The following is a 20,254-nucleotide window of genomic DNA, read 5'->3' as shown; positions in this document are numbered from 1 at the left end:
AAACTTGTTTCCTCGGTTTGCAGTCGAGTTGGCTTCTGCATAAATTCACAAGCGACACAGCGCCGAGATTAACGTCCACTTAAATAACAGAAAAGTAGTGGTGATGCTGATGACATTAACTCGGCGGATTCATCTAATGCCGGGACACGAGCAGGTACAATCAAGGACGGCTATCAGATGTACAGTATTTCTTCAGTCAGTTTTGCAATTCTCCCGATCCACATCGAGTCGATGCAAACTTTGCATTGCAAATTGGGAACAACAAAGGTCTGTTAAAGGTTCGCCTTGTTGCACGTACACTTGTCGAACTGTTTGTAATGAATAGCCCGTGGATCTCTATGCAAATTAAACATTTCCGTTCGTCACAAAAGATAGGAGCCAAACAAAAAATTCTTCCTGTTTCGATTCGCATTAAATCCGTAGACCAATAGCAATAATAACTAATAAAGTAGAATAATTACCGAAAAGATTACTATAAAAAGATTTATATATTCCGAATTTTTCAGCTGTCATCAGCTGACCACGTTTACATCATTACGATTACTAATGTGTATTTTTCCAGATTTTTCAGAGCACACAGAGTCTCCCAGAACAAACTTGCCGCTCAAATGTTTATAATTTCATGACACGCAATCGTCCAATGAGCCCCCTTCAATCTTTCGGTTTTTCTGTAGAAAATAAGTGCGTATCTTGCGAAACGTGGGTTGTTGCATCATTCAGTTTTTTCTTCGCGATTAAATGGCCACTTTTCCATTCACTTGTCCCATGCAGAAACACGTGTAAACACCTGTCAAAATACTTCAATGATTTTCTGACGTTGACAAAACGAAAACTTTCCAGAATTTCAAAAAGTTTGTTTCATTTCTGTTGAGTCATTGCAAAAGTCTAAATTTTGCGAACCGCTATCGTTTCACGCCAATTTGAGAACGGTAGAACCTTTCCGAAACTCGTACAAGAATTTAAGAAATTAAACCTACAGTCGAAAAACAGCCGCAGGTGTGCCCTCTCCAATGGTATTATACACACGCAAGGTGTCCCAAAAATGTGCTTCCTTGAAAGGGGCGATTCCCGAGGTGATTCGAAGTAACTTTTTCCTTTACGAAAATCTTCTCCGCAGCTTCGTTAAGGAGTTATTAGCGAAAAACGCGGACCAATCGGAGCGCGGCTGCAGCGGACGGGCCCCGGCTCGGCCAATGCCAACGCCTCGCTGAGTGGGACCCACCGTCGAGCCCGAATCCGTCTGTAATAGCCGCGCCCTGATTGGCCGGTGTTTTTCGTTAATAACACCTGAACGAAGCCGCGGAGAGAATTTTCGTAAAGGAAAAAGTTACTTCAAATCACCCAAGCAATCACGCCTATCAAGCACAACACTGTTGGAAACGTATCAAGACTTTTTCAAAGGCCCAATACTTTTGCTTTTGTTGGTAATGGGATAGGTAATAATGCCTCGGAAGTGCAAAGGAAAACCAGAGGTATCGATAAGGTTAATTCGAAGGCAAGGTTAGAACGTATGATATTGAATTCGCACGTGAAATCTCGCGCGGCTGATTAACACTTTCCCCGGTAATGAGTCTGGCGAGATTTCTGCACCTGCTCGGGCACGTTCTCTACGAAATGCCAGCCGAAATATGCTAGATCGGCGCGGCGGAGCGCGGGAAAAATCGTTGGGGAAGGCGGGTAAATCCGCAGCGAAACGCAGCCAATTCGACAGCGGTTCGCAAGTCGCCACCGTTCTCCAGACCGTCAACTTCTCCTACAAGTTGCCAGCGACCCGGGGCTGGACCAATGACCGACAAGTGGCACGAGGTAATCAACATGCCGAATGCGATAAAGCAATCCTTTGCCGCACGATCGGGGGATTGCGGGTTAACATATCATCCCCGTCTTTCGGCCAACTTAGTCGCAAAGAACCTCCGGATCGGCCGCGATGTACGCTCTTCTTGCTCGCGTATGGTACGACAGAGATCTTTTCGTCTCCGAGTGATCACCAGACCGTGGATGTTCATGCGACCTCACAATCTTCATATCGTAGTTTCATTTTCGAAAGAAAAAGGAAAACTGTGGAATAAAAGATTTTACTTTCTTCATAGAAAAAGATCGGTTCACTTTGAAGGGTTCATCCTGGACGCAACGTTGACATTGGTGGTTTGGTGATCACTATAGTTTCCGGTCGAGAGATTAGACGAGTCGTTCCATGCAAAACTGGTACCAGTGTTCTGGTGTTGAGACATTTAATGGCTGTTTGACTTTTTCGAGAAAACTAATATCGATCAATGTTCGTTAAGGCAAGATGATATGATTATTTTATTTAATGGCAATTTTCGAGTCACGGTGTTTAAACAAATAGGCAGACTTACACCACTGTTGCATTGTGAACGACTCGGATGCTCTACTGGTCGAGTTGTGATGATTCTTGCTATGTAAAGCAGTGATGATTAATGGTGTTGTGATGCTCTAGTGGAAATAGTATCTCTCACCGGGAATTAAAAGTAGTTTGTGTGTTTCTTTGGTTGAATTGTTAAGCAGATAAGCTGTCTTCGGTGCTAATTGTCGGAAGTCGTTTACAACACGACATTGATAAGATAACGACTCGTTTGAATATACCGATCAGCAATAGCCATTGTTTGCATAAATCTTTATTTCAATTTTGTTCAGTACTGCATGAAAATTAATTGGATTGTATGCATCTATAAGTAGACTCCGGATATAAAAAGTTTGTGCATCGATTGCGAGACGCAGGAGCTAACTTTTGTTTGTTTTGCATATAAAGATTCGCAGTAATTAGTGACGATGTGCGTATACATTATCACCGGATTGACAAATGTTTGAAATTATAATAAACACGGAAGAAGTTTCACAAACCGCAGGTGCGGCATGTCGCGGTTAGAGAACGCATCGGTAGTGCAACAGTACGCTTAGGTCGAGTTGCATCCTTTTTTCTTTCTACCATAAATTGGCAATTCAGCAGTGAAGAGTACAATTTTTATTTTTTAATTATTTACGATGCACAAACAGTTGTTTACAGTGCCCATAATGTTCTATCCTAGACATTTTTCGTTAACACGAATTTAGAAATCATTCACCGACTGGTCGAAGCAACACGTTTGGAGCTGAGAACCCGCGAGTAGGTGTTGCAACCATTTCGGAGCGCATTCGCGATTCATCAACTTAAATATTTAACCAGTTCTTAACACCTTTTTGCCTTCGCTTCGCCGAAGTACGTTAGCCTAGCATTCACTTCGGTTTTACGGTGGCAGTTACACGAGTCAGGGAACTTGATTATCAGCTGACCGTGAAAATGCCACCTTCAACATTAACCGAGTGCTGCCTCGCGATCATGAAGTTAGAGAATAACTAATGAAGCAGCAATTAAATGAAAGTGAACTTGATACCGTTTTTCTTTCGTTCCAGCTTGACGGCGGCTCTGTTCTGTGCTGTTTCCGGCAAGTTACGTGAGTATTTAACAGAAACAGTGAAATAAATAAATATTTCAGATTTTTTTTATGTAAAACCATCCCGTTTCCGATTGTGCCCCGCCAGTTAGTGACCACCCTGTATAATTTCAAAGATAAAAAGAATAAATATTTTAAAAATAGAAAAATGTATATATTTTATTTACAATATTTTATAAATACATATTTTTATTGCGACAATCTAAAGCCCAAAATAAAATATTTCCGATATTTTTATTCCAAGATCAGAATCATATTCTGAGAACCGGCAAAAGTGAAATTTATAAAGTAGATTTGCTAAAAATAAGATTTCGGTTGATACAAAATAAAAATTCCTCTCGTTCCTGTGTGCTGGTTCGAAAGGCTGCCGCGGACTCGTCAGTCCTTGCACAGAAATGTTGCTACCGATGCTTTCGAAATTTCAGCGAACTGTTGTTGATACACGGAGAAAAAAAAAAAGAAAAAAAGGTCCGTGCCACGCGCATATTAATCGATCGTTGCAAAATCCAGCATTCCGTTTAAGGCCTGAAAAGTAACTGCATCGACCTTGAATCCAGCGTACAGTCACGGCCGCGAATCTGTGGCACCCTAATTACACCCAAGGGACGGCGAGTATTCGGTATCGACAAATTACTGCTCGAACTCGATCGACAACTTTTTAATAATACAGGACAACAGTCTGTTCTCGAGAACATTTACTATTATTGATAGTCAAATTGGCGCTCGGTGCCTGAAACGTAAACCTTCAGTTTTGCGATACATTCAAATTGAAATTGCCTGTCGATTAACTTACACGAGGGCTCGAACGATTTCAACGAAATGTCTGAAAATTTTTTGAAATTTTCTTGGGCCATGGATTGCAGCGCCGTACATAAAGCCGTGCAAGAAGAGCGACCCCGATATCAACAAATGCATTACCAATTCTATCGACCAGCTTCGTGACAAATTGGCGGTTGGGATCCCAGAACTCGGGGCGCCTGGCATCGAACCTTTGAACCTGAAGTCAATTCGACTCTTGAGAGGACCAATCGGAGCGCGACTCGACGTAAACCTCACGGATCTGAAGGTGAATGCTCACACAATATTTATTTAATTATAGACATTATATTATACATTGATATTATTGGGTCATTACGAAAGTCTTGATTCTTTTGTCACACGGAATGTGTGGTACAAATGATTTGAAAAGTCCCAACGATCGCTAGCAGCAATCGAAAGCAGTGCCAAATTTCAAATCATTATATTTAAACATTATTTTTGACATAGTTGCAAAGAAATAGTTACAATAATGATATACTGTATTGATGAAAATTCAATTGTTTCTGTTACTATGAAACTAGGTGGCAGGCCCTTCGACGTTCAAAGTTCACGACCTGACGGCCGACGTTGAGAACGTGAAATTCACCTTCAAGATATCCTTCGAGAGGTTAACCTTCCAGGGCAAGTATCAGATCAACGCGAGGATTCTTCTGCTGCGATTAGCTGGCGAAGGAGACCTCTCGGGAACCTTCGGTAATGTTTAATACAAGATAACACCGTGAATTGCTATTGCACTTATTGCTCGCTTGTCATTTACGCAAATATATTTTTCAAGACGACTACAACTCCGATGTTGTATTGAAAGCGCGCAAGGTGCTAAGAGACGGAGAGACGTATCTGACTTTCGAGAGGATGAAGATCAAAATCAACATCGGCAAAGCGGATTTACACCTGAGCAATCTTTTCCGCGAAGACTCGATCCTAAGTACTTCCATCGGTTATTCGAAGTAATTTGCAGCTTTGTCGTTTCTTCGCTTGTCAATTGTTTTTCTTGTTCAAATCAGGTACCGCCAGCAACGAGCTGTTGAACCAGAACAACGCGTTACTATTAGACGAAATAAGACCGGTGCTTGAGACCTCATTGGCCGAACTCTTCACAGACGTGGCCAACAAGATCACGAAGTCCTTCACTTACAAGGAATTGTTCCCGGAAGATTAACGCTATTAGAAAGAATACTGTGTCGTCGACTTAGTCTATCAATTCAATAAAACTCTTGGTCGCCAGGGTGCCGAAGCGTGTCAATTTATTCAACCGTCGCATAGAAAAATTAATAGTTAATTCATTATTTTATTTTATTTTTAATTTACACGCGGAGTGAACGCAGAAGTCTGAAGTGGAAAAATGTCGAAGTTAATGAATTATTGTATGAACTGGTTTGGTCAAGGCTAATCTTTTGCCACAGTTTCCTCGACGGTGATACTCAATTAATTTATTTACGTCGTTTGACGCGCTACAAATACAACGTACAAGTAATGAATACAAAATAAGGAATCGTGTTAACAGAAATACGCACATGTATCACCTAACAACATTTCAATTGAATAATGAATAAATAATTACTCGTACATTCATTACTTACGAATCTATACATAATCACATATATGAACGCATCGACAACCGAGTCGAAGGCTCGATGCTGCGGTATCAAATTCACTATAATTTACTATAATTTCGAAAATAACTTTTACGTAATTACAGTAGGTGTCGCAAGATCGCAACAAAGATTGTTACTCTTTCGTTTTAGCAGAGGCAGAACAAATTGGCCAGTCAAGATCATCAAAGAGCATATTCACTGTGCTCATTATTTCGCTTCCTTCATCTCTCTATCCTTCACGAGTCAGTAACGTATTATTTGTTGCTTGGATGACAAATTAAAAACTGGTATGCCTCGGAAACAATGTTTTACAAAATACTGTGTACTCAAAATATTAATTCATTACTGATGGAAATAGCGTTGCAAATACAGGGTGTATCAAGAAAATGTTACCGCAATTTGATTCTTTATAATGCACAGGTGGTAACATTCTTTGCGACACCCTGTGTATGTTTCATCCATCACTTTCAGAGTAGAGTTCTATGAAACAAATAACGGGAAGAGTATACAGTATTTTGCCAAACGTTTTGACAACATGTCGGGCCCGGAGTTCGTAGATTCGCGATAAGGTAGAGTGACCACGTTACCGACAAAAATGGGTGAAAAATAGTTTTACGTGCCTCAAGTTTTCGTCCTTATACAAGAATATTTTGTCGCTGCTAAAGGGCTCGTTCGAAAGAGGAAGGTTCGATCTAGCACGCGCTGGTCATGAGCTGACGACATTACGCAGATATTTGGTAACAAAAGATTTCGAAGTAGACCAAAAATTGACGATGCGCGTGCCGTGGAATCGAAGCATTTTTACGCCATTGGATGAGTTTTCTGGACGAAATCGAGAGCAGCGCGCGCTAGAATATATCTCCGGCTACAAATTGAGCTACATTTTGTCTTGATTCTCTGCGAAATAAAGCCGAAAACTTGAAGCACGTTTCTGCCGTCAGAATTCATGATATCGATAATACAGAGGAAAAAATGTGACAAGTTTAGTCACAGACTTGAGACCCGTCGGATCAAGACCAAGACGGATCTTAAGTCTCTGAATGGAAATTATTAATTAAAAAGTCACGTGACTATCCCGGGCCCTTAACAATCAACGCGAGTGTGGATCCCTGGTCCGGTTCGAGTCAGGGAAGAAACCTACAAAGGTGAATCGATTTCGATCGAATCGAATGGGACAGCAAAGCCGAACAATGGTGAACTAGGGAAGCAATTCTGTCTTGGTCAGTACGCCTAACGCTCTGGCAGCCAGCGCTCTGCTGACAGTCCCCGCGGTGTCCTCGATGATCGGACTGGCGATGTCCAGAACCAGCCGAGGATTCGAATTGAAGAATGTCGCGGCTGCCTCGGCTGCAACAAGACGTTCGAAGGGAAAGTTTCAGTTGAATGGACACATCGAGAAGAAACATAGTGGAGTAGTATCTCCGTAAGAGTAGTATCTCAGTAGAGGTGCCAACATTCTTTGACCGAGGTTCGACCCAGGTAGAAATATATTCAAATTTTGATTCAAGACAATTCTGAATACGTCAAAGCACTTTTATGTTCGTCAGTTGGTCACGCGGGGTAAATATGATACTTACCGGCTACGCTGTGCGTGGGAGGTGCTTTTAGTTTGATGTTTCCGTCACCGACGCGAATTTTCGTCACGAGCTTATCGATTTCGAGCCTCTGCACGCCACTCTTGTCGGTAACCTCTCTGCCTTGGGCGTTCACCAGCACTTCCGTATTAGCTGACAAATAAGATTTACAAATTATTAATTGTACAAACTTAATCTCTACAACAGAAATGTGAATTTGTAATATTTCCATCCCAGTAATAATAATAGTAATAGTTACACTGCGGATCTTTATGCAAAAAACAAAATATTTGCATCGATTGCAACACCCAGGAGCGAAATAAAAATTTCTTTCCTTTCTTAATTATTTTATCGAGCTAAAACCGATACGCTGGTGTTCTTAAATCTTTTTAATATGCCCACTGTTTGAAAATGTGCTCACCCATTTTTGTCATGAATGCATAAAATCCGCAGTCTAGTAATAATATATTACAATTGTCTTACTGAAGTATATACTTACTGAAGTTTCCTTTGAAATTACCAGCTCCGTTCAACGGGAGCAGCAACAGCCTTCCTTGTACGTCATAGTCGCCGTTCACGTGGACGTGCGGCAGCTGAACTTTGATGGCCACCGAGAGGTCGTTAGGGTTCGCCTTCAGCTCATCGATGAGAAAATTGGTCGCGCCGTACACGCGTATTTGGCTCATGTTGGCCTTGATCTTCAACGCCTCCAGATTTCTGTCGACCGTGAGCGACGGAAGGAACAGAGGGTCCAGCGCGGGAAGCTTCAAGGACGGTATACCCTTCGCTAGGTACGGCGTGATCGCGTTCAGTTGCTTCAGCACACATCTGTCGTATTGTGCGAGATCATTTGTCCGGGGACAGGCCTGCACTCCCGGCGCTGGCGACATAAATCAGAGAACAGAACTGAAAATTCGGGGACGATCTCCTATTACTTTCGCCGATACCCTTATTATTATTATTATTATTGTTATATTGCTTTATTCAGTCTTACAGCCAAGAATTGGGCTCGGTTTACAATATCCTATAATTACAACAAAATAAAACTATCTTATCCACGCACTCTCTCTCTCTCTCTCCCTCTCTCTCTCTCTCTCTCTCTCTCTCTCTCTCTCTCTCTCTCCCTCTCTCCCTTTCTCTCTCTGACCACTCTACCTATATTCTGCCTATTCCTATTCTTATCCCGACTATTGCACCATTTCCTACTCTGCTACCTTTGGTTTACGCTTCATTACATTTAAAATTCTGCTCTCTTTATTATTATTATATTATGCAATTAATTTCCCGGCTGGCCGCTCTTAACACATTCGCGACATGTTTCCGTTTCTAATCTACCGAGTACCGGCGAAAATAATGAAATTCTGAAGCCGGTTGCCGCAAACTTGTATCGCTAAAGCAAGGATAAGAATGGTAGTTTTGAAATATCCATGTTGCAATTATGTGTTGTTTCAAATGAAACGTCAGATTCACGTGAGCGGTGGCGAATGTGTTAATCGTCATTCTGATTTTTCATTTTTCAGAACCTGAGCTTGCAACTAAAAAATCGGGAAAAATTCTCGAGCACGTGGTTCGAGATGCGGAATGCGTCAGATTTTTGTTGGAATTTTTACTCATCACCGCGTCGAACGCGATCGGCGCGCGAGTGCATCGCGGCGTCTCGTTAGCGCGAAATCTACATTCTCCGCGAGGCAGCAACAGGTAAAAGTCAACGTACTATGTTGAAACGTTAGGTGACTGAACGGCAGCGGACACCTAGCCGCTGACTAAGAAGCGAGAAGTCACGGTGAGCGCGTTTTTGCCGGGCGTTCGACGCCGAGCCTAAAATCGAAAGTGTATACACACGCGCGCGCGCGCTTGTAGAAAGTGAAATTACGGGTCGAGCGGGCCGGTGACGGGCTTCTTTTTTTCCCCATCGACCGTAAAGGCGAATTCCCGGCGATCCGGGAGGCTCTCGATGGATCCGGAGGAAACCCACGTGGCGAGAAAGGATCGGGATTCCCTCTTCCCTCCCCTCCACTCCCTCTGCGCGCAAGTGATTGATAGATCGCCGGTAGCTAGAAACGAGAAGGAGTCGTCGCTCGATCTCGCGGGTCGATCGATTATATATCGGACCTCGTGAAAGGAGACCTCACCCTGTCGACCCGAATTTCTAAACGACCGACAAAAAGAGAGCAACGTTTGCTTGATGACGTACCAGCGAAACCGGGATCGAGGCTACAACGATAGATTACGACCGGCAGTTGCACTTCTGTCTAACTTCTACGGGGTGTCCCGAAAAGTATCGAGAACCCTGGAAGGAGTGATGCCTGAAGTGTTTCGTTTCCGAAAAGAACGTGTTTCGTATGCTCAAATAAATTATATACGTGCTGAAAATTTCACCGATACTGATCAATAGGTTTAACCAAAAAGACAGCGGGTCTTTACGCAAAATAAAAATTATGAAACTGAATTGCAACAAGCTGGAGTGAAGCAGATTTTCTTTCTCAATATGTTTAATAGCTTGAAAATAATGTAGCAGTATTTTTAAACTCTTGTAATGTTTTTACTGTTCTTTTTAATATTATAGTAACCCAATCCCCTTCTGCGTCGTATAAATTTTAACAAAATGTACCGTTAACTTGATGCACTTCCATAGAAACAAACGTTTATGTCTAACAGTAAATTCTGTCGGCTGTACACGACTGTGACCGCAGTTCAAACGTTAATTTCACTTTAGTGCAGTCCGTTGTCTCCGTTCAGCGGTGTCCTTGTACCATTTTTGTACCGGACAAGCTAATATGTCAGATTAAAATGAAAATGTGATTGCCTCGTTAACACGAGAGTTCTCTCAGGTGTGACATTCTTGAGATCGTTTATGTAAGTTTCAATGTTGTGCTCTTCTACGTGGACGTAAACGTGAATTTAAGTTTACGTGTCCTCACTGGTTGACCCGGTAAAAGTAATAAAAACAACCAGTATAATGAACCTTTTTGTTGATACGTCATTATGATGGCTCCACTTCTTGTTCCCGGTATTGAAGGCCATGTATATAGAATGTATATTATATATTCTAATATATAATACAGTCAAACCTGTTTCTGTGCGGTTCTTTTCTATGCGAATTTTCTTTTGTGTGATTTTCTTTTATGCGGCATTTTGTGTTGGCATTACAACACCCTTGTACCGTTCTCATCACAAGAAGATGCGCATTTTGGACTACGACGAGTAGTATTGAATTGTGTGCATTTCGAAAATTTCTTCATGTTTAAAATGAGAAATTAAATTTTATTTTTAAATGTTTCCATTTGTAATTTAATTATTTATTTCGTTTGGAAAGCACTTTCTCGCTATTTCGTAAATCTCTGACATATCTTCCAAGTGAGACTTTTTTTAATGCGGTCCCTCTCCACCGCGTAAAACAATTTTCTTTAATATGTTGTAAACAATTATTTGTCATAGCTATTTATGAAGTTTCTGAATATCTTTTTCTTGTGCGGTTTCAAAAACAGGTTTCACTGTAATTATATATTATAACTGGTTATCGATTCTGCAGTGATGCACGTAAAAACGGTAAATAAATTGCTGTATTTACAACATTGGTGGTGTGGAAGAGGTTGTTGAGGAGTATCGATAGGTGGATGCGGTACTCACGAAGTTCAGCAACGACAACCTCGGTCCAGGCAGCGATCAGGAACAGCCCGACGATCATCATCATCCTGTCGGCGCTCGAGGAGCCACGTAAACGTAATATCGCAATTACTGGGAGGAATATTGAAAATGCGTGCGATGGCCCTCCTCGCTGGGTATATATAAACTAAGAGCACTTTCTCCGCGTGTATATCTCCCCACTATCCGCTAGATGGTGAATTTATCACGGTAGAATGCCTCCTTTTAACTCAGTCAGGGCCGTAGCCAGCCCACCGCTTGCTACCACACATTCGCGCAGAGACGCAGGACACTCGCAGGCCATAATTCGACCCCGTTGCGCGGAACTATCGAACCGTAGGTCAGGATTTCATCCTTCCTCAAAGTTTTCGCGTCTAACGATGTTTAGCCCGCGAACCGGTTTCACCAAAATTATTTTAACCCCTTCAACTACACAGGATGCCCCAGAACAAGGTGTAGGAAAAAGAAAGGAATGATTGCTGAAGTAATTCCAAGCACCTTTCTCCTTTGCCAATTTGTGCCGAAGCGCTTTGTTTCCGAGTTATTAACGAAAAACGCGGATCCAATCACGAAATTCTTGAAAATTAATATTTTCGATCCCGAAGCTTTATTTTCTCGAAATATTAAACTTGGAAAAATTGACTTTTGCCCACGAAAAGCGGGTTTCTGGAGCGTTGCGCGATCGAGGGATCAACGCTTCGAGCGAATCAAGATCGATAGTTAAACTTGGCCGAGTCGCCCGAGTCTTCGTTGCAGCCGCTTCTGCATTTTTAATTAGCTATTATGTCAGAGGCGAAGTAAAAGTTTCGGGCTGAAGTTCGGCCGGCGACACGGTGAGAGCGTTCGTTCCGGCGTTCATGCTTGACCTTTGATCGGCTTCGTGCAATCTCGGGATCATCATTTCTTTTTTTTTTTTTTGGTAGAGTACTGTTTTACAAGGCCACAACAGCCGACATCATTTGCATTGGACACTAGTTCTATAACCAGTTAACTGTTTCGAAAAATGTGTACTTAAATTGAGTCGTAAAAATGAACCGTATAGGCTCCAAGCTTCTTGACTTATGGTTACAGAGATTGTAAAGATGCAATTGTGAAGATTTAAAAAAACCATGTGTCTAATTATAACGTTGCCTTCGTAACGAAAGTTCCTAAAAATTCAAAGACAATTTCTCCAGTTCCAGTCTGTTCTACTACTTTTTGCCATTTCCGAGGTGACCTGCTAAAAAGCATAGTGATGCAGCAAGAGATTTCAGTGTAAACATCGCGAAGTTGCACACCTTTAATTGGACCGTGGATGATCACCGACTTCTAAGAAGTACAATTACGTTACTCGATTCGCGTAAAAAAGCAAGTTTACTTGGAAAAACATTTTACTCGGTAAATAACCGAAGACAATTAGAGAAGTCGTTTCAGCGTTAGGTAACGATCGATTAATTCGGTCGATTTCGATTTCTTGTTAGCTCGGATTAGCGACGATTTGTTTTCTCATCAGCCAGCGACTCGATCGCCGTGGCTTCAAACAAAGATCTTCGCCGTTGTAATTTCTTCGTGGCTGAACGATAATGCCGGCAATGATCCGCCATTAGCCTAATAGCTTTCGTGTCCTTCGCGGAAAATTCTGGCCGCCGTTTCCTGTCGAAGGCTCGCGAGATCTTCGAAGACGATAATGAAAACTAATCTACGCAACGTCTTCTGAACGCCACTCTTTTTCAGCAAAGAATTTCAGGAGGATAATTTGATTACCGCGTTCGGATCGCTTCGCAATGTTTCGCTGGCCGCATTTAGGTCATCGACATCCGTGACTCACGCCGATATACTGTTTTGTGGAAAGTCACGAGCGAAGAATTGTTTGTTTAACCTGACTCACGGTTACGAAAAAACGAAATTCACTCAGCGTTTCAGCTGCATCCTTTTGAACAGCAAATAAATAAATGCTATCAATAAATTCACGAAGAGAGGGCTACGGACTAATTTGTACACTCGATATAATATAATAATATTTTACATTGCAATTTATTAATATTATTAATGAAATATAAAATATTGTAGAATATATTTACTTAACTAGCGATCATGATTAAACCGACATTCACAATTAAATAAAGGGTACCTACAATTCTAGTATTACGCAATACGATTACATTGAATGTTAAACTAATTTGTAGTGATAGATAGACTGCGGATTTTTTGCGTTTACGGCAGCAATTTCAAGCAATGAAAAGATTAAAAGAATATAAGAGTCTCGATGCATTTCTTACAACAAAATTGCAAGTCCCCGCGTCTTGCAATTACTGCAACCGATTTTTATTTTGCACAAAGACCCGCAGTTCTTGTACACCTAGTAATAAGTCAATCCAGTCTCCCAGCTCTGCTGAATTCGATCGCATCCGATACGCTGACAACCACTTTCCCTATCACCTAACGCTGTCGTTAGCGGTGCAACTCGTTGAATTTCCCAAATGCGATTATGTAAAATCCGACGGATCCCGACTGGTTCTGCAAATGGTGACGCGCGTGTGGTGTAAACTGCACGTAACCAGTGGAAACTTGTTTGCAAATCGAATATATACTTACATATAGCCTCCTCTGTAGGTAATCGGAACAACATATAAACGCGTGTACCCGAGAATATAACCCCGTAATTTCTAACAAAGATTCGCCACGCTCGATTACCACGAAAACACATAAATGGCTTAAACGCTGCTGTACAGAGTACATAAATCACTTAGAATTACGTTTACATCGTAGAACATGTGCGATTCTAACATATCTGTATGCTTAACTGCGTAATATAAATTAATTGACTGGTTAACGACCGTCCGATGGCTATAGTCTTCCCTCGAGTGGATGCTCGTGGCGTATAGAAGTACGGTAACGGTTCGATCCAAGGAAAACTCTCGTGCTGCTTCTTAGCTCGCGCAGTTATACTATTTTTTCAAGGACAGAGCGTGTAAACACGGACCGCGCGGCCGAACCACTACATAGCACTTCATATCGTCGATTAAACCATTAAACACAGTTCATATTGTGTCGTGTTTAGTGTCGTTTTAACCAGAAAAATGCCACGAATAAGTTGGCCAAAGTCCCGTAAAAAATTAACGAAAAATAAAGAAGTTTTGTAATTGCATTAGTAGTGGTAGGGACCCGTTTACGCTTACGCTCTACACTGCTCTGGAGAGGATATTCGTTGATCTTAGATCGTACGGTTCCCGTTCCGTTAGATCGAATACTTACCGTACATAAATAGTTATGCGAGTAAACGCGTAGCATGCATTGGTTAACGTATCGGCAGATACATATTAACTAAAATAATTAGAGTATTAAATTTCTAAAGTAAATTATGTACGAGCTAGTTAACTTATCAAAGAATCGTTACGTTAAATACTGATACGCTTTTGCCGAGATGATTAGTCTCCAATTATTCCAAGAATTATGTTACTGTTCGTGTATATTATTCCTTGACGAAAAATCCAGTTGCAACGTCCACTTCTTTTCGGAAGATCTTCTTCTCAATTAACCGGCAGGTTTTTGTACATTCTGTAGATCATCGCGTCGGCCGATTTCTCGTTGAGCGCTTTGGTTGCTAGATCATCGGCGAGCATGGCGGCGACCGCTTCGGCGGCCATCAGACCTGCGAACGAAAGCCAACGTGAATCTATTGTTAAGCGAATTAATATGAAGAATGCGGGGGTGTAATGGAACGCTGCAGAAAGTGGACACTTTTACTTCGTCCGCGATCATCGATCGGCGTCGATACACCCGGCGTGGCCACTTTTACTTTCCCCCATTGTTTCCTGTTTGCGCGGAATATGTTCGGTCGTAACGCATGAAATGCTGAATTCCTCATGTGGAAACCATGCTAATCGATCTGATTACACTGCAGTTTCTTTCGACGTCTACGCGAGAGAAGGAATTCAAATTTCCACGATTCTCCGGAACCTCAGGAAGCTTTAGAACTTTAGATCTTTACGATCTCGATAGTCACGAATTGAAAATGTTAGAACCAGTGCTAATCGAAGCCGTAGATTTCAGCACGATCAATGTTACGAATTAATTAATTAATTTATATTCGAGAACCGTTCGCGCTACCAGAGACTTGAACGCGCGGAGGGACGGGCAGAGGCGCTAACGGGAAAATCGGACTTCGATCGGGCTCGGACGCAGAAAGAAAGTAATTTTCAATCCGACAGGCTCTCCCTGAACTTTATGTAATTATGCGACACGTTGTTCGACCGTTTACGGACGTACACGGTGTCTTGGAAAAAAGAAATACGGAAAAACTTCAATCAATCGCTTCTGTGATATTATTTTCAAACTGTTAAACGTATTAATAAGGGAAATAGATTTCTATTTCCAATTTGTTGTAACTCCCGTAAAAAATTTTTACTTCCCATAAAGATCTAATCTAAAGGTTTAATTAGAAGAAACCACTTTGCGCGAGTCAATTATTTATCGGTACTCGGTTTCTCGTTCATTTCCGTCGATTCTGGACGCGATCAAAACGTTTTTTCCGTTTCACGTGGCAGCGCGCATAATCGAGTCAACGGAATATCGATCCTTCTGCGTCGACCAGAAACTTTCTGATCGGCTCCCGACGCTTTCCTCGAGCTAAATCCCCCTTTTTTCCCCGTCGTTTTCCTTTGCCATTTGCTAATTACGGAAGAACACCGGCACAATGACGCAACAAAAACAGACGAAAGAGTTTTACATAATGCCTCGAACCGGCTGTATTGTCGCCCATTCGCATTCGGCCTGTAGACTCTGACTCACCGAATATCATTTTTTCAAGACACGAATAGCCAATACGTTTCCCGCTTGTCGATACAGGCAAGAAACGCACGAGCGATCGCTCGCGTTCACGGTTTTTGTTCAACGATAGTAAATCTGGCGGAGATCGCGGAGAAACAACCAACAGCGCATCGTTTTTATAGTATCGCTTGTACAGGGTGTTTCACCTAACTCGAGCATCTGAAATATCTCGCTTCTTTTTTTATGATAGAAGAAAATTTCATAGGAAAACATTAGCTGGTTCCGGAGGGCAAATATTATGATAGGCAAACGTTCAAGGTCATATTTTTTGAGATTTCAACGTCATGGAAGTCGCCGAGGTCAAGACGAATCCAACGACCTGTAATATTACGACCTTCGCGTGACCTTGAGTTTGTTATCACCAGCAATTGCACACCATACACTCTATGGACTCTGGTGTACAATTTGTCGAAGCCATTTCGGGTTTTCAGTGCACCAATAATGCATATTATGTGTATTCAGTTGTCCATGGTTAGAAAAAGTAGCTTCGTCAGTGAAGAGAACGTCATAAAAGAAATGTTCAATTCTTTGTGTTTGCTGCAATGCCCATGTACAAAAAGCAGGCTTGAATCGTTTTCTTTTCAGTGATTTAATACTCCCCGTTTTACAAAACAATTGAACTATGCGATCAAAACTTTGTCGAGAAGCATGATTTCTCTCAGGGTACCTTTCTGCGTACAGTTGAGATGCTTGTACCGAGTTACTTTTAGCCTCACCATAAACTAAAATCATTTCTATCTTTTCTGCATCACTGTACACCACCGTTTCAGAGAAGTGACGTTAACTTTCACAATCGGATAAATCCCGATGAATTTCTAAAACGTACTGATTAGAGTCACCGAAAGGAGAAGAATTTGTGTTTACAATTTATTGTGAGCGTGTTCGCAGTCATTAGTCAGGGTTCAAGAACATTTCTTGTACTCTAGGGGGATCATGTCATTTCACTATTTACATTAAGTGCTCTATTTCTATGAATTTTTCATACTCAAGATCACATGAAGGTCATAATATTACAGGTCGTTGGATTCGTCTTGACCTCGGCTATCATATACCGATAATAAATAGATATCGTTCCGTTTAAAAAGACTTCGATGACCTTGAAATCTCAAAAAATATAACCTTGGTCAAATTTTCTTGCCCCTCTGAACCAACTAATGTTTTCCTCTGACATTTTGTAAAAACAAGCGAGATATTATAAATGCTCGAGTTAGGTGAAACACCCTGTATATTAATTAGTCTTCCGGGTTCCTTGGTCTAGCTGCGTTTCGCGGTAAAAACGAAATAGACTGACCGTGGCTGAGAATCGACTTCACCGGGCCTTTCTCGTCCATCCCCTGGAAGTCCACTTTCTGGTCCTTCGCCTTCAACTTGCTCCTGGCTGCTCGCACGATCAGCGTCCCCTGGTCCTTCGTCTTCTTCAGTTCGATGGTGAAGTCGCCCACCAGTTCAGCTAAAAACGAAATAATAATGATAATAACAAATAATTTAATTAAAATGCAAAGCATCGTAAACTGTGAATGTCGCTCACTGAAGTTCCCGTCGACTCGTCCGTTTCCTCTGACCAGCTCGCTTCCTACCTTACCCGTCAGCTGGTAGTCGGACTTGATGCGCAGACTCGGTACTCGGATTTTCAGAATGACGTGCATCACGTCGTCCTTGAAATTGATGCGGGAAATGTTAGAGTCATGCTTATCGTTAATCGGGAAAGGCGAAGAGTAATATTCACATCGGTCGCGTTGTCTTTGTGGGCGCGTTTCTGTCGCGATCCTGCAAAGCCCTTGACCTCTTCAGATTTGTTCATTCCGCCGTAGTGGTAGATCAATTGCATTCCCTCCTCGAAGAATCCTTGCTGCTCCTGGTAGTTCTTCGCGTACCTGCTCAGATCTTTCATACTCTTTCCTTCTATGGCCGCCTTGATCTCGTCGTTCCTCTTCGTTAGAGGCTCGCCGTCGCTGCAATTGTGGCCCACCATCTTCTTCTTCTCGAGAACGTCCTGCACAAATCCCGTTTAAGGACTGAACGTACTAGATTCTTTCATTTTTGATGACTTCAAACAAACACAACTTTTATAAAGCCCTTTCGAAGCTACCTGTATCTTTACTACCATGTCTGAAACTCGAACTTCATTAACGGCTAAACTTTAACTTAGGGGACCACAAATTTTGGATTTTTCTTTATATAATCCTCCAGATGTTGACCAGAAAATTCCAAAAATCCAAGTTCTAACCAAAGGAACTGACCGGTTCAAAAGTTACGCGTGCCTAAATTGATTAAATTTGCCCAAAATTTATGGTCCCCTAAGTTAAAGTTTAACCTTGTTAGCGAACGTTGAAATAATACCTTGGGAATATCTTTGACACCGTAGACCCTGGCGTCCTCTTTCGACTCGATCCTCCTATTGCCAAACCGTTTCATGCCGCCATTACTGCTTCCATCGGCGTACACGATATCAATGTAACCAGGCTGCTTCTCCAAGCGTCCTTGGTAGACTGGTTCTCTGGCGGCTGCTGCCGGAAGTGTCGCCTGTCCCTTGACGCTGCTCTCGAAGTTCTCAGAGGCTGCTGTTTGGACATCTTCGTACTTGTCCTGGACCCTTCTGCCGCCAAAGCTCTCTCTGCTCTGGGATCGAGGGCCCTCGTAACGTTCTTGATCACTTCTGGCGCCGAAGCTCTCCCTACTCTGGGATTGAACGTCCTCGTACCTTTCTTGATCCCTTCTGGCGCCGAAGATCTCTCTGCTCTGTGACTGAACGTCCTCGTACCGTTCTTGATCTCCTCTGGCGCCGAAGATCTCTCTGCTCTGGGACTGAACGTCCTCGTACCGTTCTGGATCCCTTCTGGCACCGAAACGGTCCCTTGCGTTGCTGAAGCGACTGGCCTCACGATAGCCAGCGGTGGTAGATTCTGGTTTGAACCGATCGTAGTTCTCTCTCGCTTGATAGTTCCTCGAGTTCATTTGGGAATTCAAGGCGTACACCATCTGAACGTCCGCCGGGTACTTGGGCGTGACGATCATCCGAGCGATCTCCGGCCTGGAGAGAACCCTGGCGCCCTCCATGTTGAAACCTCCGTAGTTCGACTCCTGCGACGACTTCTGCTCCTGCTGGGGTCGATCGGCCGGCTCCCTCATCTGGTCGGCTTGGATCTTCATCAGGAAAGGATCGTACTGTCTGAATCTCTCGAAACGGCTTTCCTGTTCGCGCGAAGCGGCCTTGAACTTGCTCTCCTGATTCGTGGCGGAGACTATCGCCTCGAAGCTCTCGTTCTGAAGCTTCGGCTCCTTGGTCAGGGTGTGGAATCGATATCGGATCGCGTCCAGATCCCTTAGATCGCTGTAGCTCACGTATCCAGCCTCCAACTCGCTCAAGTTCGACTTCAGTCTTCCTTTCGCGATGTGAATGCTGTCCAAGGTCGACTCGTTCAGGCCAGTGATCTCGACGTTTCGTAGAATGATCCTGTAGCTGGTGTCCCCTTCCGACTGGTCTACCTTGATCACCGGCACCTTCAGAGGATCTAGCCTACCCGCCTTGGCGATGCCACCCGACAGGAGCTTCGACCAGAGCTCTTGAGACATCGCCAACAGCGTGCCTTGCGCGCTCGTCGATGTCGTTAGACATAGCGCTAACAGTATTATACCTACAGACGTCGACATCTTTCGCTGATCTTTGACAGATCCGGCGACGATTAACTGATCCACGGATCTCCTTTGTCTTCGAATCGATCGGTTTCAATCGGGCTCAATGTCTCGCAGGAAAATTCATTCTACGGCTCTGATCTCCAGGATGTAGATTGGCTTGAACATCAGCAGAATCACAATGGTGGTCACAATGAGGATCAACAGGCAACAGAATAGGGCCACGCACGTCAACACTCTTCTCTCCAGGCGAACAGTTTGCTCCTCCGCCAGGGTATCGATCAGTCCATTACGAGAGGATGATCGACAACGATTTTTCCGTAACGCGATCAAGATGATTTGCGGAGGTTCGTGATCAACGTTGTGGCATTCTCGAGTGCAAGTGGACAACGCGTCCGCTCGAGGTTTTTATACGATCGTGGAAGGGCATCTGATCTGGGCCATGGACCAGTCATTCTTGACACATGTTAACTAGGCGATCTTTCTAGGTGGACGTCGTTCTTCTTTTTTCTCGCGGCCGCACTCATCGCTCCCCTAAGTCCTGCTCCCGTTGCGCTGTTATAGAGGGCAAGGTCCTTCCCCGACCTTAAGTGGAAAACTGCATCCGTTCGTAGCCCAAAGCTGCGAACATAGCGGCGTCATGGTGGTCTCGGGTTACGTAATCGTGTGGTCTTAAATGTACATCGTTGTCGCCGCGGTATGCCTGATCAACAGATTTAAATGCGCG

General features: G+C 43.0%; 3 protein-coding genes across 3 annotated transcripts; 1 reads left to right on the top strand and 2 right to left on the bottom strand.

Annotated features, from left to right (window-relative positions):
* The first annotated feature begins 1,879 nt into the window (after positions 1–1,879).
* Positions 1,880–6,274, top strand: LOC143354533 (protein takeout). Its single transcript, XM_076788706.1, has 6 exons — positions 1,880–1,953; positions 3,412–3,452; positions 4,316–4,518; positions 4,793–4,964; positions 5,047–5,196; positions 5,276–6,274. Exons 1-6 carry the CDS (start codon positions 1,928–1,930, stop codon positions 5,428–5,430), a joined length of 747 nt encoding a protein of 248 aa, XP_076644821.1. The 5' UTR covers positions 1,880–1,927; the 3' UTR covers positions 5,431–6,274.
* A 769-nt stretch (positions 6,275–7,043) lies between these two features.
* Positions 7,044–11,210, bottom strand: LOC143354543 (circadian clock-controlled protein daywake). The gene is made up of 4 exons (XM_076788721.1): positions 11,071–11,210; positions 7,940–8,320; positions 7,444–7,593; positions 7,044–7,213 (listed from the first exon to the last, which is right to left on the bottom strand). The coding sequence occupies exons 1-4, from the start codon at positions 11,132–11,134 to the stop codon at positions 7,065–7,067; spliced, it is 744 nt and encodes a 247-aa protein (XP_076644836.1). The 5' UTR covers positions 11,135–11,210; the 3' UTR covers positions 7,044–7,064.
* Positions 11,211–14,062: 2,852 nt separating this feature from the next.
* Positions 14,063–19,545, bottom strand: LOC143354703 (uncharacterized). Its single transcript, XM_076788969.1, has 6 exons — positions 18,809–19,545; positions 18,235–18,568; positions 17,621–17,887; positions 17,423–17,549; positions 17,186–17,344; positions 14,063–14,716 (listed from the first exon to the last, which is right to left on the bottom strand). The coding sequence occupies exons 1-6, from the start codon at positions 19,543–19,545 to the stop codon at positions 14,595–14,597; spliced, it is 1,746 nt and encodes a 581-aa protein (XP_076645084.1). The 3' UTR covers positions 14,063–14,594.
* Between the last annotated feature and the right edge of the window lie 709 nt (positions 19,546–20,254).

The sequence above is a fragment of the Halictus rubicundus genome, chromosome 5 (assembly GCF_050948215.1).
Source record: "Halictus rubicundus isolate RS-2024b chromosome 5, iyHalRubi1_principal, whole genome shotgun sequence".
Lineage (NCBI taxonomy): Eukaryota > Metazoa > Arthropoda > Insecta > Hymenoptera > Halictidae > Halictus > Halictus rubicundus.
Note: the sequence above shows the minus strand (reverse complement) of the source record. Positions and strands in the feature narration are given on the sequence as shown.

Coding starts and splice junctions, on each gene's coding strand:
- LOC143354533 (XM_076788706.1), top strand. CDS start 1,928: ATGTACGCTCTTCTTGCTCGCGTATG. Junction 4,519..4,792: donor TAAACCTCACGGATCTGAAG/GTGAATGCTCAC, acceptor CTATGAAACTAG/GTGGCAGGCCCTTCGACGTT. Junction 5,197..5,275: donor CCGCGAAGACTCGATCCTAA/GTACTTCCATCG, acceptor TGTTCAAATCAG/GTACCGCCAGCAACGAGCTG.
- LOC143354543 (XM_076788721.1), bottom strand. CDS start 11,134: ATGATGATGATCGTCGGGCTGTTCCTGATCGCTGCCTGGACCGAGGTT. Junction 8,321..11,070: donor GGTTGTCGTTGCTGAACTTC/GTGAGTACCGCA, acceptor TTATGTCGCCAG/CGCCGGGAGTGCAGGCCTGT. Junction 7,594..7,939: donor TAATTTCAAAGGAAACTTCA/GTAAGTATATAC, acceptor CTTATTTGTCAG/CTAATACGGAAGTGCTGGTG.
- LOC143354703 (XM_076788969.1), bottom strand. CDS start 19,545: ATGTCGACGTCTGTAGGTATAATACTGTTAGCGCTATGTCTAACGACA. Junction 18,569..18,808: donor GCGAGAGAGAACTACGATCG/GTTCAAACCAGA, acceptor ATCCCAGAGTAG/GGAGAGCTTCGGCGCCAGAA. Junction 17,888..18,234: donor GTGTCAAAGATATTCCCAAG/GTATTATTTCAA, acceptor GGATTTGTGCAG/GACGTTCTCGAGAAGAAGAA.